Source organism: Leptinotarsa decemlineata, unplaced genomic scaffold (genome assembly GCF_025532065.1).
Source record: "Leptinotarsa decemlineata unplaced genomic scaffold, Ldec_3_MD MMD2_P_RNA_scaffold_5, whole genome shotgun sequence".
Classification (NCBI taxonomy): domain Eukaryota; kingdom Metazoa; phylum Arthropoda; class Insecta; order Coleoptera; family Chrysomelidae; genus Leptinotarsa; species Leptinotarsa decemlineata.
This window is the reverse complement of record NW_027412532.1, coordinates 14,759,168-14,774,826: the sequence shown is the minus strand read 5'-3', so window position 1 is coordinate 14,774,826 and position 15,659 is coordinate 14,759,168. Positions and strand designations below refer to the sequence as shown.

Here is a 15,659-nt window from a genome sequence, read left to right as displayed (position 1 = left end):
AGAGGTGAGATATTGATTCTCAGTATACGAGGTGTGATCGAATAATTTTGTTCGGTACGATTATTTATCAAGCTATTTTGAAGCTTGTTATTTAGCAATTCAGTGGTAGTTCAAGATGACGGCTAACGCGAATAAAATAAAACAATGTCGGGCTCTTCAACAAATTTGTATAGACCGTATGAGCGATATTGCTGAAATAGCAGAAGCTGCCAAAACGTCTGTGGATCTTCATTATCTATTTAAATCAATGTGTTCGCACTTAGAAAATATTTATCAAGACTTTGAAAAGCATAATGCAGTTCTTTTGCCACTCCTCATTTCAGTGGATGAATATGACAATGAGGAATTTAAAGTTCTATCCAGAGGATTTTACAAGCATTATTATGCAGCAAAATCTACCTTTTCTCAATTATTCAATACAGTCGATGTTGTAAACAACCCAAGTCCACCCGAAATGAGTCATGTGAGATTGCCAAAAATCGAACTTGTTAAATTTGATGGCAATTTCAAGCAATGGAAAACCTTTATTGACATGTTCAATAGTTTAGTCCATGATAACTCCTCTTTGAAAAACATAGATAAATTTAATTACCTAATCTCATCTCTGTCGGGGTCTCCGTTAGCACTTGTGAAGTGTAACCCTATCTCGGATGCAAACTATATTGTTGCATACAATTCTTTGATAAAACGTTACGAAAACAAAATACTCCTTGCGAATGCTCACTATCTCGAGTTAGAAAATGCTCCTCGAATCCCTGATAATAATATTTCCTCTCAAAATCTCAGAAAACTCGTAGACACGTTCACAGAAAATATTGCAGCTCTGAAAAATTTAGGGTTTCCTACAGACCAATGGAGCTTTTTGCTTTTTAATATGCTTGTACGGCGGTTAGATTCAAATACAGTTGGTCGATTCGAAATTGAAATTGGTTCTGATGACATACCGACATTTGATGACCTTCGAGATTTCGTGCTAAAACAATCTAGTGCCTTAGATAGAACTTTCGATTGCACACAGAAGAAAATTCCTAAACCCGATATTAAAGCCAGAACACATTTGCAAAACTCATCTTCCAATTTTACCCCCAGAAGATCGTTTCACGCCCAGGTTAAACAAGTGATCTGTTCAGTTTGTGATGACAATCATCATATTTACAAATGTCCACAATTCATCTCTCTGAATGTTAAGGATCGCTTTAATATGGTGAAAACGAAAAGATGGTGCTTCAACTGTCTCGGTTCAAGACATGTGATAAAAGATTGCACTTCAAAATCACACTGTCTTAATTGTGGGCAGACACATCATACTTTGTTACACTTTGGCATCACCGCTCCTCCCATAAATCAACTTCATCAAGATCAAAGCTCATCTCTGCCTCCTGTAGGAGATAACCTACCACAAAATCAAGCTTCTTCTGCTTTCACGAACATCAAACCCTCAACTCATTCTCAATGTCAACCGTCGAACATGAATACTACCATACTCTTATCAACAGCTCTTATTGAAGTTCTTGATGCCCGTGGTGACTATCAGCAAATTCGTGCCCTCCTCGATTCAGGTTCACAAATCAACATTATAAGCCAAAGTTGCTGCAATCGTCTTGGATTATATAATCAAAAACACAATATTTCCCTCTCCATCCAAGGTATAAATGAAATGAATTCCTCAGCTTCTAAAGCAGTCTCCCTGCAGATTCGCCCGTGCACTAGCCCTAAACCTCTTATCAAGTTGAATGCCATCGTAATGCCCAAGGTTTGTAGAAGCCGAAATATTTTCTTTGATCCTAAATAGTGGTCGCCGGCCTGGGAAACATAACGAACCCAACGCATTTCATGGGATCAATTCCCAACCCTTCTAGTTCGGAATTACTCACATCTTCACATTGCTCTTGTAATCCTTATCTCGACTCTACACTCAAACGTTTTTGGGAACTGGAGGAAGTCCCAAGAATATGTAAGTCCTCTCCTGAAGATTCTGTTTGCGAAGATATATTATCTAAAACTGTGTCCCGAACAGCCTCAGGCAGATATATAGTCTCACTTCCCTTTCGAGCCAATGCACCTATATTCTCTAATTCTCTAGAACTCGCTCTCCGACGATTTCATCTTCTCGAACTCAAATTGAATAGAAATCCTTCATTAAAAGAACAGTATTCCGAATTTATGCGGGATTATCTCTCTCAACACCATATGTCACCTATAACAGAAACATACAATAACGCTGATGAATATTTCATCCCACATCATTGTGTTTTGCGACCAGAAAGCGCTACCACCAAACTGAGAGTGGTATTCGATGCTTCTGCGAAAACCACAGGTGGGGTATCACTCAATGATACTTTATTAATAGGACCCAAGCTTCAGAGTGACTTGGTTACTCTCCTATTGAATTTCAGAATAAATCCTATCGCTCTCATGGTAGACATTCGTCAAATGTATCGTCAAATTCTGCTTTCCATACAGCATAGGAAGTATCAGAAAATTCTATGGAGATTCTTTCCAAACGAGCCAGTTCAGAAATACGTTCTAAATACTGTCACTTATGGAGTGAGCTCGGCCCCTTTTCTTGCGATAAGAACCCTTCTGCAGCTTGCTCAGGATGAAGGTGAAGAATTCCCCTTGGCAGTCAAAGCCATAAAAACCTCCTCCTATGTAGATGACATCGTGACAAGTTGCCAGTCAGTTCAAGAAGCTCAAAGTCTCAAATCTCAACTCATTTCGTTGCTCAGAAGAGGAGGATTCGTGCTTCACAAATGGAAAAGTTATCACACTTCTTTACTTGCCCAAGGAGTTTCGGATAACTCTACCTCGCTTGATCTTAATGATGATTCAACTGTAAAGGTTCTAGGTTTACAGTGGAATGCTTCCGCTGATCATTTTTCTTTCACTATATGTTCCAAGTCAGTACCTTGCTCCAAGCGAAATATACTTTCCGAAATTGCCAGGATACTCGACCCCTTGGGATTTCTTAGTCCTCTTACTCTTTTTGCGAAAAGGCTCATTCAACATTTGTGGACCTTAGGAATAGGCTGGGACGAAAATCCTCCTTCGGAAGTAACATGCATTTGGAATCGGATAAAGGATGAGCTTCCAATTCTCTCAAACATTAGCGTTCCTCGCTTTCTATTCCATACCTCTTCTTTTTTCTGTACCCTGCATGGCTTTGCTGATGCCAGTGAACATGGTTATGCGGCCGTTATATACTGTCGATATGAAACTATGGATGACATACGCGTTAGCCTGATATGCGCAAAATCCAAAGTATCTCCTCTTAAAACCCTCTCTATCCCAAAACTCGAACTCTCTGCGGCTTGTCTACTAGCTGATCTCCTCTTTTTCGTTATAAAGATTTTTGACAAACAAATTCCCGTAAGCAATATTTTTGCCTGGTCAGACTCATCAACAACCTTGTCATGGATACGTTCGTCTCCTCATAAATGGAAAACTTTCGTGAGTAACCGCGTAAGTCGAATTCAAGACAAGCTCTCCCCTGAAGTTTGGCATTACGTTCCATCAAAAGACAACCCTGCTGATTCTGCATCTCGAGGCCTTTTTCCATCCCAGCTAATAGATCATTCCCAATGGTGGGCGGGGCCTTCTTGGCTTCGCCAACCTTCGACGTTTTGGCCCTCCATGGTTAGCTTCGCTGAGTTAGATGCAGAATATCTCCTGGAAGAAAAAAGAACTGTTTTGTCCACCCAAAGAGAAAGTAATTTTCTCGATATCCTGTTAGAAAAGTATTCCTCCTTCACCAAAATTCAAAGGATTGTCGCTTATGTAAAGCGTTTCCTTCATAATTGTCAGCTTCCTCCTTTCGAACGAAAGTTGTCTTACCTCACGTTCGAAGATCTCCATCATGCTTCACTCTCCCTAGTTAAACATATCCAATCTCACGTGTTCCACTCTGAAGTCTCCTCCTTACTCAGTGGAAAAGTTTTAGAGAAATCACTCCGCAAACGACACCCGTTATTATTACCCAGCAAACATCGGTTAACCGACTTAATCATCGAAAGTGTACACTGCCAATATTTCCACCCTGGTTTCCAAACTCTGTATTTTCTCTTACTCCAGAAATACTGGATATTATCTGCGAAACGCACCATCCGTAAGAAACTTTCAAAGTGCCTTACATGCTGGAAACAAAATCTCATTCCATCCCGAGCTCCAATGGGAAACCTCCCTCCATTACGCGTGTCACAGATGAAACCATTCTCTTGCATTGGCATCGATTTCGGCGGACCCTATTCCATAACTCTCGGTCGACATCGTGGTGCGAAAACCCACAATGCCTATATTTGCCTATTCGTGTGTTTTGCGACTAAGGCACTCCATTTAGAGTTGGCGACAGATTTGACATCCGAGACGTTTTTGGCAGATCTGCGGCGCTTGATTGCTCGACGTGGTAGGGTTACAAAGATATTTAGTGATAACGGGACTAATTTTATTGGAGCTTCTCGAATCCTCAAAGGTTTTCATATTGCTGCTCAACAAGAGCTGCTCAACAAGAGTTTTATCCCCCCTTCTAGTCCTCACTTCGGTGGATTGTGGGAGGCTGGTATCAAGTCAGTTAAAAATCACATCTCTAGAGTCCTTGGAAATCAGCTTCTTACCTACGAAGAATTCAACACTTTATTGGTCCAAGTAGAATCAGTTTTGAATTCTAGGCCGCTCTGTCCGATCAGCTCTGACCCTAATGATCTGTCCGTTCTCACTCCAGGTCATTTTTTAACTCTGGAACCGCTGAATGCTTCCCCCGATGAAGAGCTTGGCAAAGTCACGTTAAATAGACTATCACGGTGGCAGTTGATTTAACATTTACATAAAGATTTCTGGTCGCGATGGAGCAAAGAGTATCTCCATACCTTGTTCCAGCGAGGCAAGTGGACTGATCCCACTGTTAACATTGAACTGGGTACGATGGTTTTAATTAAGCACGACTCAATGCCTTCCTCACGTTGGCAACTTGGCCGTGTGGTTGAAGTTTATCCGGGCACAGACGGAATAATACGCGTTGCCTCAGTAAAAACTCCTACTGGATTGCTCAAAGGGTCAGTGGTAAAGCTTTGCCCTTTACCACTCGAAAATAATCAATAAAATGCCTCGGCATTTTAGGTGGGCGGTATGTATCGTCACCACCTCCCTGTATAGTGTGTTTGTCTGATTAAGTAGAGTTTTTGTTTTCATTTTTTTGTTTATATTCTTATCGCGAGAAGACTGTGGGTTTCTGTCTGCCGCGAGAGGAAGAACATATAGAAAAAAGGTTCGATTCCGGAGAAAGAACCGAAAGTGCTCGAGAAAACTGCAGTTGTACTGGAAAAGTGCAGTTTCTTATCTCTCTCTCTCTCTCTATTCACCGATTCCTCAAGTGCCGTTGTGACCAAAATCAAGGTAAGGAAATCACAGACACGTTAAATTCTCTCTTTTTGATATCATTATTATTGTTAGTTAATTCTCATTCATTAGCACCACTGAACAGAACGAACTACTCGATAATTTTCAAAGACCTATTAAAACAGTCCACTAAGTTACCCAATATATAAACGATAAGAGATAAAGTGTCGGTTGAATTATGGCAAAGTTACGTATGTAAAGAAATCGAATGTAGCTCATTTGGTTCTGGAGATACCTATACAGGAAAAATCAAAAAATCACAAATTTTTTTTTGCCTATATCTTCTTTATTCGAAGACATATTGAAAATCTGTCCACATTTTGTTATTGGCACTTGATGCGGGCTCTCAGAATATATCTATGAATCTTTAAAACAGGGTGTCATTTGACTTGGGCCACTCCCATATTTGAATTTTCAAATACAGACCTGTATTTTTGTTGCAGTTTTTGCATCGTAGACGTTCACTTCATACTGAGAAATTAAATTCAATTTTATATTTCGGGATTTTTCGGTAATATTCGATTATAACTGTGTGAATTATTCCCTTTTAAATTACGGCCCTGGAAATTGGTTGACTGAGTTGAATAAAAACACAATAGCAACTTTCACGTCTCCCTATGTTCCGTAGAGTTTTTCAAGAGCTTTTTTCATTTTTAGGTACCCATTCATATTTTTTCCATTGCTCTGAGCGTTTTCTACAATGAACTTCGAATTAAAAAACCTTTTATGATTATCTGAAACATAGCTACAACAAAAATATATTATGTGTTTTGATGAGCTGAAAAAAAAATTATAGCAATAATAACATCCGAAACGAACATTATAATGAAAATATGAATAGGTACCTAAAAATGAAAAATAACTCTCGAAAAACTCTACGATACATAGGGAGACGTGAAAGTTGCTATTATGTTTTTATTCAACTCAGTCAACCAATTTCCAGGGCCGTAATTTAAAAGGGAATAATTCACACAATTATAATTGAATGTTACCAAAACATCCCGAAATATAAAATTGAATTCAATTTCTCAGTATGAAGTGAACGTCTACGATCCAAAAACTACAACAAAAATACAGGTCCGTATTTGAAAATTCAAAAATGGGGGTGGCCCAAGTCAGATGACACCCTGTATAAACGATTCATGGATATATTCTGAGAGCCCACATCAAGTGCATATAGCAAAATGTAGACAGATTTTCAGTATGTCTGCGAATAAAGAAGATATAGGTAAAAAAATTATTTGGGATTTTTTGGTAATGTATGACCCATTTTATAAAGATTGGTTCAGCATGGGTTCTGGAATCAACTTTTCCAAATCTCTCATTTTTTTGGATAATGAACACTTTACTTGCATGTGAGGAAGCACCCCATATCAGTATTCCATAGTTTATGTGGCAATGGGCCATGCCCAAATTTGCCATTCTCAGCACATCATTCAAAACTAAACTCCTTAGTCCTCTCAAAGCGTAGCGACACCTTGAGAGCATTTTACATAACGATGTCGTATGTCCATCCCAATTTAATTTGTTGTCAAGGTGGAATCCTAGTAAACGCACCTCTTTGTCACCGCCAGATATTTGAGATCTATTTCGAACCATCATTTCGAACTTCTCAGTTATGAATAATTCCATGAATGGGGAAGCAAACTGTCAATTTGTTTTACATAGAGGGCGCTAAGTGTTTGTCATCAAAAGATACATTGGTTATATGGGAACATTTGTAATTTTTCGTTTTTATTCAGAGAAATGGGTCGTTGTGCTTCTTTCGGATGCAATGAAATGGGAGTTTATAAGTTTTCTGAAGATACTGTTATGAGAAGAAAATGGGAAAAATCTTTGAGGATAGTAAAGTTCAAATGTACTGATCATTCTAGGTTATGTGGTGAACATTTCAAAGATTCTGATTTTGAGACTACTTCAAAGACAACTGGTAAGTAGCATTCATTCTACTTACTTATATGTGATATTAATTTTATAAAATTTTATAGGATATTCACTCGAAAGAAATTTTTTTGAAAAATCAGCTGTACCTTCCATATTTCGTTGTACTTCGAATTCTATCAGTCCACGGATGTTGAGATTAGAAAAAAGGAATGCAAAACGTGATTTGAAGCCAGCTAGTAGTGAATCATCTGAAATGTTCCACGTACGTCGTTTAATTTATCTAACACTCACTCTCTACACCGTATTGTGTCTATCACATAATGAAATACGATTTATATGCACCAATTATCACATTCATTCAGTGACATGGTGAATTCCCTGAAATATTTCTTATCGTTTGTGTGCAGTTATCATCTGGGAATAGTATAAGTTGCATTTCTAGTTGTCAAAGTTATCAAGAGTTGTTTCACAAATCTCCGTCCGAAAATTGAAAGAGTATCGAAGTTCTGCCTTACCCACCTTACTTCACATACCTCTCGCCAAACGACTACCATCTTTTCACCGGTAGAACCTTTGCCAAACAGGACCAGGCAAAAACGGCCTTCATCGACTTCATCGAGGCCCGAGTACCCAATTTTTATGCTACGGGAATGAATCAACTTGTGTTACGTTGTCAGAAGTGAACTGATGAAAATGACGCTCATTTCAATCAAATTGAATAAGTATTCAACAAGATATTACAGTTTGAAGTGGACTCATAGAAACGTACAAAACTTTTGGCACAACCTAATATTACTATGTGATTTATATGTACATACCGTGAACTTTGGATCTCCTTGCTGGCTATCATCTTCTAAAAATTGAAAAAACTTTTTATTACACGCTTTATCTTAGCTTTACCTGTATGTATGTATGTATGATTGTTTGTATGCATGTTTATGTGTAACTCTCAAGATCGGGATCTGTATTGACAGAATTATCGGCATTGTTACTTGATCTATTCGCGGACAGATGGCGCTGTTGGTAACCTAATTGATATTTCTCGATCCATTCGCGGGCAGATGACGCTGTACGTAACTATCAATTATTGCTTGATCTATTTGCGAAGAGATGGCGCTGTACGTAACTATCAATTATTGCAATCAAATCAAATCAAAATGTACTTTATTGTTGAAGATGAAATCTCATTGACGAAGTGTTACTATCCTAAGAAATATAAGATACAAAACTCAAAAGATATTGTCGAAGATAAAATATTATTGTCAAAGTGTTATAATTTAAAGAATATAAGTTATACAAATTGAAAGTAATATTTGAACATTTAATTGAATAGAACTGGCCGATACTTGATGAAAATCCATATTCAAAAAACTAATAAATAGAGTTAGTTTATTCTATGATTTTCACTATAAGGGTTTTACAAAAACCGCGACACGTGTTTCGCTATACAATACCTTCTTCAAGCATAACTAAAGTTACTTCTAAAATACACCTTATATACTATAACCTAGTAACTATTTGTCTACCTAAGTAATAAATCTACCTGAAAAAATATACCTGAAAAAGTCAGTTATCAATACATTTTTCAAAAGTCTACCTGGAAATATACCTTATTACTATTATTACCTGCGTGTGAACAAATTCAATAAAGGCGAATTATTCAATTCAGTTTGATAGTTCATAAGATGTTGAGAGTTTTTGAATTTGTTCATTTCCATTCTCTTCAACAGGTTAAGTTTCAAACCTTTCTTCTGGAAATGGAGGGGTTTGTATTCCTGGTCGAACTCATGTCCCTCTGAGATTAGATGACTGGCATATGTGGAATTTATTTTTCTGTTCTGAAAACTATATTTGTGTTCCTTTATGCGGGTTTTAAACGTTCTTCCAGTTTGACCTATATAAAACATCGGACGTGACCCACACGATAATTTATACACTCCTGATTTTTCTGAAACTGAACTTTTATCTTTGTTATTTTTAATATACATAACCAAGCTGTTGTTGGTTTTGAAAGCAGTATTTACACCTTTGCTGTGCAGAAAATCTGAAATATTTGTAGTGGGTTGGCCTAAGTAGGTTAAGGTTCTATAACTTTTATCCTCCTCCTCCTCTTTCAAAGCTTGACTGTATAACTTCTTTGATAATAAAGAATGTATCAGGCCACTATCATAATCATTGTTGACGGCTATTTGCTTTATTATATTCAGTTCTTTATTGAAATTCGCTTCTGACAAGGGTACATTTATCAGTCTGTGGATCATACTGTTGAAAGCTGCTACCTTATGCTGATATGGGTGGGTGGACGAATTATGAATGATAATATCTGTATGTGCCGGTTTACGATAAATTGAAAAATCATGTTTGTTGTTAACTTTCGCTATTGTCAAATCCAGAAAATGTATAGATTCGTCCTGTTCCATCTCCACTGTGAATGTGATAGATGGGTGAAGAGAATTTATGAACTTCAAAAAGTTTGTCAACTGTCTGTTCGTTTCCGTGAAACATACCAGAATATCATCCACATATCTATACCAATACAGAAAACTTCTTACCAGTGGGTTACTGTGTATTCTTCTCTCCAAATCGTCCATGAAAATCTCTGCTAGAATAGGACTAAGTCGCTTTTGAAAAACGTCGAACTAAAAAGTTAAAAATATTTTTTTAATGAGCTCAAAACAATAACGAACGACAAATAATAGTATTTTTGTGAAAAAAGCGTGGGCGCTTTGTGTCATATTTTTATATATCAAGCGCACGTCGCTTTTTTCACAATAATACTAGTATTTGTCGTTCGTTATTGTTTTAAGCGTATTTAAAATATATATATTTTTAACTTTTTAGTTCGATATTCTTCAAAAGCGTGTTTTTTAGATTTTTCAAGCTATATTTATTTAATTTACCTCTAGCTGTTTTGAATTGCTAATTTATTGATATTCTACTGCACTCCTGAACTGAAATTCTGCAATTTTTTTTTTCTGCGGCTCATTATCTTTTCTTTTTTTGCATCTTGTCTTGCTTTCAATTGTTTGCGCAATCTTTAGGCTCATGCTGTCCATTTTGTTTTTGTGTGGTCTCTCGTTCTCTAGTTCTTTAAAGAAATATTGAGAAATTAAACTCCCATTCGAACAATCAACTCAATAAACAGAAATTATCTATGAATATTGTATTCTAAACGTCTCACTGCTGTTTGGGTCCTGTCCTGATAAGAGGCAATACTTCGAAACCGATCTGTAGTTGATTTACTCAACTGATTTCAGCATGGTTCTGCAGTCGGATATATTTCAATATCCAGCGTGGTATTAGCCGAAGAAGCACTTTTTTCCGGAAGGCATTTACCAGAACCTACTGTATGGGTAGTTGGGAGAGATGGATGATTCGTAAATTTATTTGGAAAAATTTATTTTGTTATATACAGTTACCAAATCTTCAGAATTATTTTGACCTAAGGATTGAACCTAATTTATGTTTATGCACTTGTTTTTTGTCGAAAAAAGCGCAAGCATAAACAACATATTCACAAATATTATTTATTTGATATCCTACTGTGGTACTGAATTGGAACTAGAGAAAAGAAATTGGCGATAGACGCATCCCTCTGCCATCGAAGATCTATACTACTGATTGAAGTCCTATATAAAGCAAAGAACAAATTTTAATGGTAGTTCAAAATTTGAAACAATCTTTTTGAGATGTATATGGTCAATGACATCTACAAATATTGCGATTGCCCATTTTCGTATTGACCTAACCGCTTGGTTATTACTAAAATCATTTGGCCAACTTTCTAGATATGGTTTTAGTTCCTACTCATGTTCGAGTTTACATAAAAACTCTCGTCGATTTGTTATGGTTGAACTTCAAGTTCTTAGTCTTAGATTTAGTCATACGTATGTTGCATAAGCCCACTATTTTAGTAATATTTAACTGGTCCTCATCATTATAACATAAACAAAGTGTCGGGCCTAATGATGTGTCTATCAAATACAGTTTGTTTACAATTGCAAATATCTCAGTCAGTATTTTTACAAACTGTAAGCGATTTCAGATTATCCGCCTTCTTCAAGACACCCTGTTGATGAGAAACAATATATAATTGTTCACAACCCGTATAAGACATCCTTGAAAGACAACCCAACTTCTCCTTTTTACCACTCAACAAAGTAAGTAGATTGGTGTTACCAAGATAATCGAGATGAAATGTATCACCATCTCAACAGTTATCTCATTAATCATTCTTTCGTTGAATATAATATGAAACAAACAATGTCGAGTTGTTTTCATCATTGGGCCATTTTTTGCCGCCAGCCTTATCCGTCAAAACGTCTGCTTGAGTTGGTATACTGATGAAACAAGTGGTCATTATAAATTATCAAGTAATTAATATATAGTAAGAATAATTGCGTATGTATACATATTAAAGTCAATCATTCCTCTGCCCGGTTGAGAAAATCATTTACAAGACTCGGGGTTAACACAAATCATCGCGTTGAATGAAAATAAGTATATTTATTTATGTAATTGAATAATTGCGAATTGTGGCGATTATAACGACTTGTCAATGAAGTTTATTGAAAGGTCAGAACAACAGTGTGGTAGGTAGTTGCGCAAAAGAACACAGGAAAGAAGTTGGGTGGCAAATTGTTACATTGCTAATATTTGTGCAAAAGATCGTATGTAGAAACGATACACAGAAATGTATTGAAACTGATTCATCCCTCATGATATTTCAGTTTGATTTCATATTGTTCCATGGTCGGTAGCCAGGCGGTTCGATGTGGGTGCTTTGTTCACTCACTCGAATTGACTGCCGTGTTGGTCGGTGATTCAAGACCTAGTCTGAACGATCGATTTTCACTTGCTATCGTCCAACCCGTGTTAGGAATCACACATTAAAAGGTAAGACCTCGTTAATCCTTAGCTTGCACAAGTTTTCACTTCTGAGGGTTGTCCTTCGTAGGGGTGCGACAGCTGGTTAACGGAAAAACCAGATTTTATAACATCATATGGGATTTGTCCGTTTGGTTTATCCGACTTTTCCGTTTGGAACATTCTGTAGTTTCTTTGATGCTTCTTCAGTCTTGTTCCCATGGATCTTTTGGTGGTTTTGGTGTATACCTTCCTACAAGTGCACGATATGCGATACACCTGTGCTGCAAGGTATCGCCTACCGTGCACTTGTGAGTAGGTATGGGTACTTCGGATCCACTAAAACACCCATGGTGCCTAGAAGATGACAGTACTACCAACTGTCGAAAGCGCTCGCTGATAATTATTAGAAGATATAAAGCTTCAAATCCTTTTTGTAGAATTTAATATTGAAATATATATATATATATATATATATATATATATATATATATATATATATATATATATATATACCTTACGCAGCCGTAATATCCAGTCCAGATAACTCAGGGTCTATAAACCTCTGAAGAAGCTAGCCACTCGCGCCAGAAAAACGCCAGGAAGAAATTCCAAAAATCCAGGGCCTTCAAAACCGAAAAATACTGACACTGAAAACTCACCAATACAATGAACAGATACAAGAAACTGAAATGAAAACGAATTGCCACACTTTCATTGATCGTCATAACCTCACGAAAATAATAACAAATCTTCGATTCAAACTCTACCCTGATCTTATATGGGTATGACTAGTTGTTGCCTGTGGCTTTGCCCGCGTAGAATTTGGTTTGTCACATTAGGTCTCGTGACAGACCATTTTGAACAAATATATAGGTGGAAATTCCTTATTCCCTTTCTTGATGCTTATTTACATTATACAAAGAACCTACCTGCATATTTCAAGATTCTAGGGTCAGTAGCTTTGGCTGTACGTTAATATAAGAGCGGGCAACAGCTAGTAATTTATATTTTCACTTCAAAGATGCAGTAACTAAAAAAATATGTCAACTGCACTAAGTGATGAATAGCTTCGAAAATCGAATTATGTTACATACCCGTCAACAACGTCTGCTCTCACGCGTCAGCTCGCGTTTGGATCGCGTTGTCGGCGATGGCGATGGCACAATTGTATTCATGGCTCAGTATTTTGCATATAGCGGCTACCACATAAGAGGTAGGATATATATGCTATCGCGGACTTTTATTCAGAACTATTTAAGATAAACAATCTTACGGTACATTATCTGCATGTAACTCCAACGGTATAGGCAGCGCACGCCAAAATAGCTCTCGGGGAGCAAACATTTTTCCGACTTACTCAAAACTTATCGTTATATAATGACCAAATTTACATAAAACCTTTGTAAATTGTAGCCTATATCAACGAAGACTGTGGTAACTCAATTTTTAAGGAACTGAGAAAAACGGACTTGAAGTTTCTTGCCAATAAAAGTGACATACATTTAACTATGTTTTCTATTCTTTTGGAGATGAGGTGCATTCAAATGCTACATTTCAAGTAAAGTACTGAATTGTGCTTTGTATATTCTGCACGTTATTTTTTTTTTGGACGAGTTACTATGATTTTCGTCGAAAATAATTATGAAAAAATTACTTACTACACTGCTTAAAAAATATATTTGCAACGAAATATTTTTTACAACTCAAAAGTGTTCTTTAAATGTATTTATTTACTTTTTAATCTTCGCTTTCAGTCGAGTCGTCATTATTACTACCCATATCTTTTGGATTCGATAAATAGTTGAAGTGAACCTTCTCTTGCAGAGCTCTAATGAGCCTGCTAGTTTCTTAGCATCAGTAGGCTGCAAAGTGGTGTACAGTTTAAGTGAAGGTTCGTTTTGGGTATTACTTAAATTCCTCCCTCTTTGCTTCTCAATAGTTAGATGTGCCTCATTGTCTTCATTAAATGAAACTTGATTTGGACTGGAAGCTAGAAAAGCCATCTCTCTTATTTTACTTATTTTGAATGGCTGCTTATTATCATCAATCTTCCAGTTTTGCTTCTTAACTATGTTCTTGAAGCTTACAAAATCGTTTTGACACATCTCTCGAACTATGTAGGGCTTACCAGTCGTTTTTGCCATTCGTATTAGCGTAATCCTGTGATCAGGGGTTTCCGCATGTTCGATTAATGCATGCATACTGTCCCCTTCGTTTTGTGTGTGGTCACTTTCCAAAAACCGGTGGATTCTATTTTGAATAACGATGATGCATAATTAAACATAGCACTTAAAAAGCGGTTTTTGTTCTGTACCCCACAGCAGTCATAGTACAGTATTATGTTCTGTTTGTGCTCTCACAAAATTCAGTAAGCAAGTGCTTATCTCGTTAAAGCCGCACTTCGTTACCTGCTCATGCCAGACGTAGCAATATCCTTCATTGTTGCCCATGTCGTAGACAGTAAAATTGTATGTAGCGAACTTACTTTTATAGTAGAAACCACTTACTTTTGATCGAGAGGTTACTAGTACTTTCTGTAAGTCAAAAACAGCTGCACATCCACTTTTGTCATCAATTGATAGGTCCTCATCTACATCCTCCAGCTTTGTTGCTTCCGTTTTGTTCCTTAAATGATTGTCATACTTCTCTTGCATTCTAGTCTTAGTCTCTTCGTCAGCAATATTGTAAATAGAGTAGAGATCAAACTGATCTGATATTGGTTAAAAAACCAATATTAAAATCTGCATTTAATATATCGGCATACTGCCCTTTGGTCGCAATTTCAGTGGTTCCATTTTGTTGCATACATTCTACGTAGAGTATGAGCATTTGGGATATATTCAAAGCTTCTCCAAGGTATGTTTTCTGAGAATGTTTTCGTGTATAATGAGATGGCACAATAGGACATCGTTTTATATGCTCTACATCAGTTTTTTTAACATTCTCCGAAATTCTGTGTGGTCTATTTTTGTGTCGTCCTCTCATATCGTGTTATAGACATCCTGCATCTGATGTTTTTTTCAATGCAGTCGTCACGTAGGTTTCAGATACACCATTGTATTCACAAATATAGTTTTACATACTCTCGTCTCTCTATTCTCACCTGGCGAATGATATCCTCTAGAATATTTTCTCTTTGAGTGATCACCTGCTGTAATCTGCTTCTTATCTTTTTGTTTGACGAATTTTGTTATAAAATCCCATTGCCTTGTGTGATCTCCTATAGCCCAAAATTTCTTAACATTTTTTTTCTCTGACTTCAACTCTTACTTTTTTTCTACACTTATATCGACATGTTTCTTTACAAGGTCCTTGCATTTTCCTAGCTTCTGTTATCTTGCCCGTCCTACTTGTATATTCTCTTCCAAAATTTTTATTTATTTTCGCCTGAACGTCAAGCCAAACGTCTTCATTTCTTATTCGTTTCCTTCCCATTTTCTCCTTGCGAATACATCCACGTTCTCTTCCTGAATGTGTTTCTTCACGATGTTACTATGAACATAATTAGTTTCGCG

The 15,659-nt window shown here is 36.9% G+C and overlaps 1 protein-coding gene across 2 annotated transcripts in view; it reads left to right on the top strand.

The window, feature by feature from the left end:
* The first annotated feature begins 1,780 nt into the window (after positions 1-1,780).
* LOC111514539 (uncharacterized) overlaps positions 1,781-15,659 on the top strand; it is a 36,525-nt gene continuing 22,646 nt past the window's right edge. Inside the window, exons 1-3 of one of the 2 annotated variants that reach the window (XR_012464098.1) lie at positions 1,781-5,388; positions 7,134-7,321; positions 7,380-7,537. Coding sequence is in view for 1 of the 2 variants with exons in the window: in XM_074169607.1 (XP_074025708.1) it covers positions 7,138-7,321; positions 7,380-7,537 (342 nt within the window). In the remaining variant the exon portion in view is untranslated. The remainder of the gene's footprint in view (positions 5,389-7,133; positions 7,322-7,379; positions 7,538-15,659) is intronic. The other variant, XM_074169607.1, reaches the window with a different exon arrangement.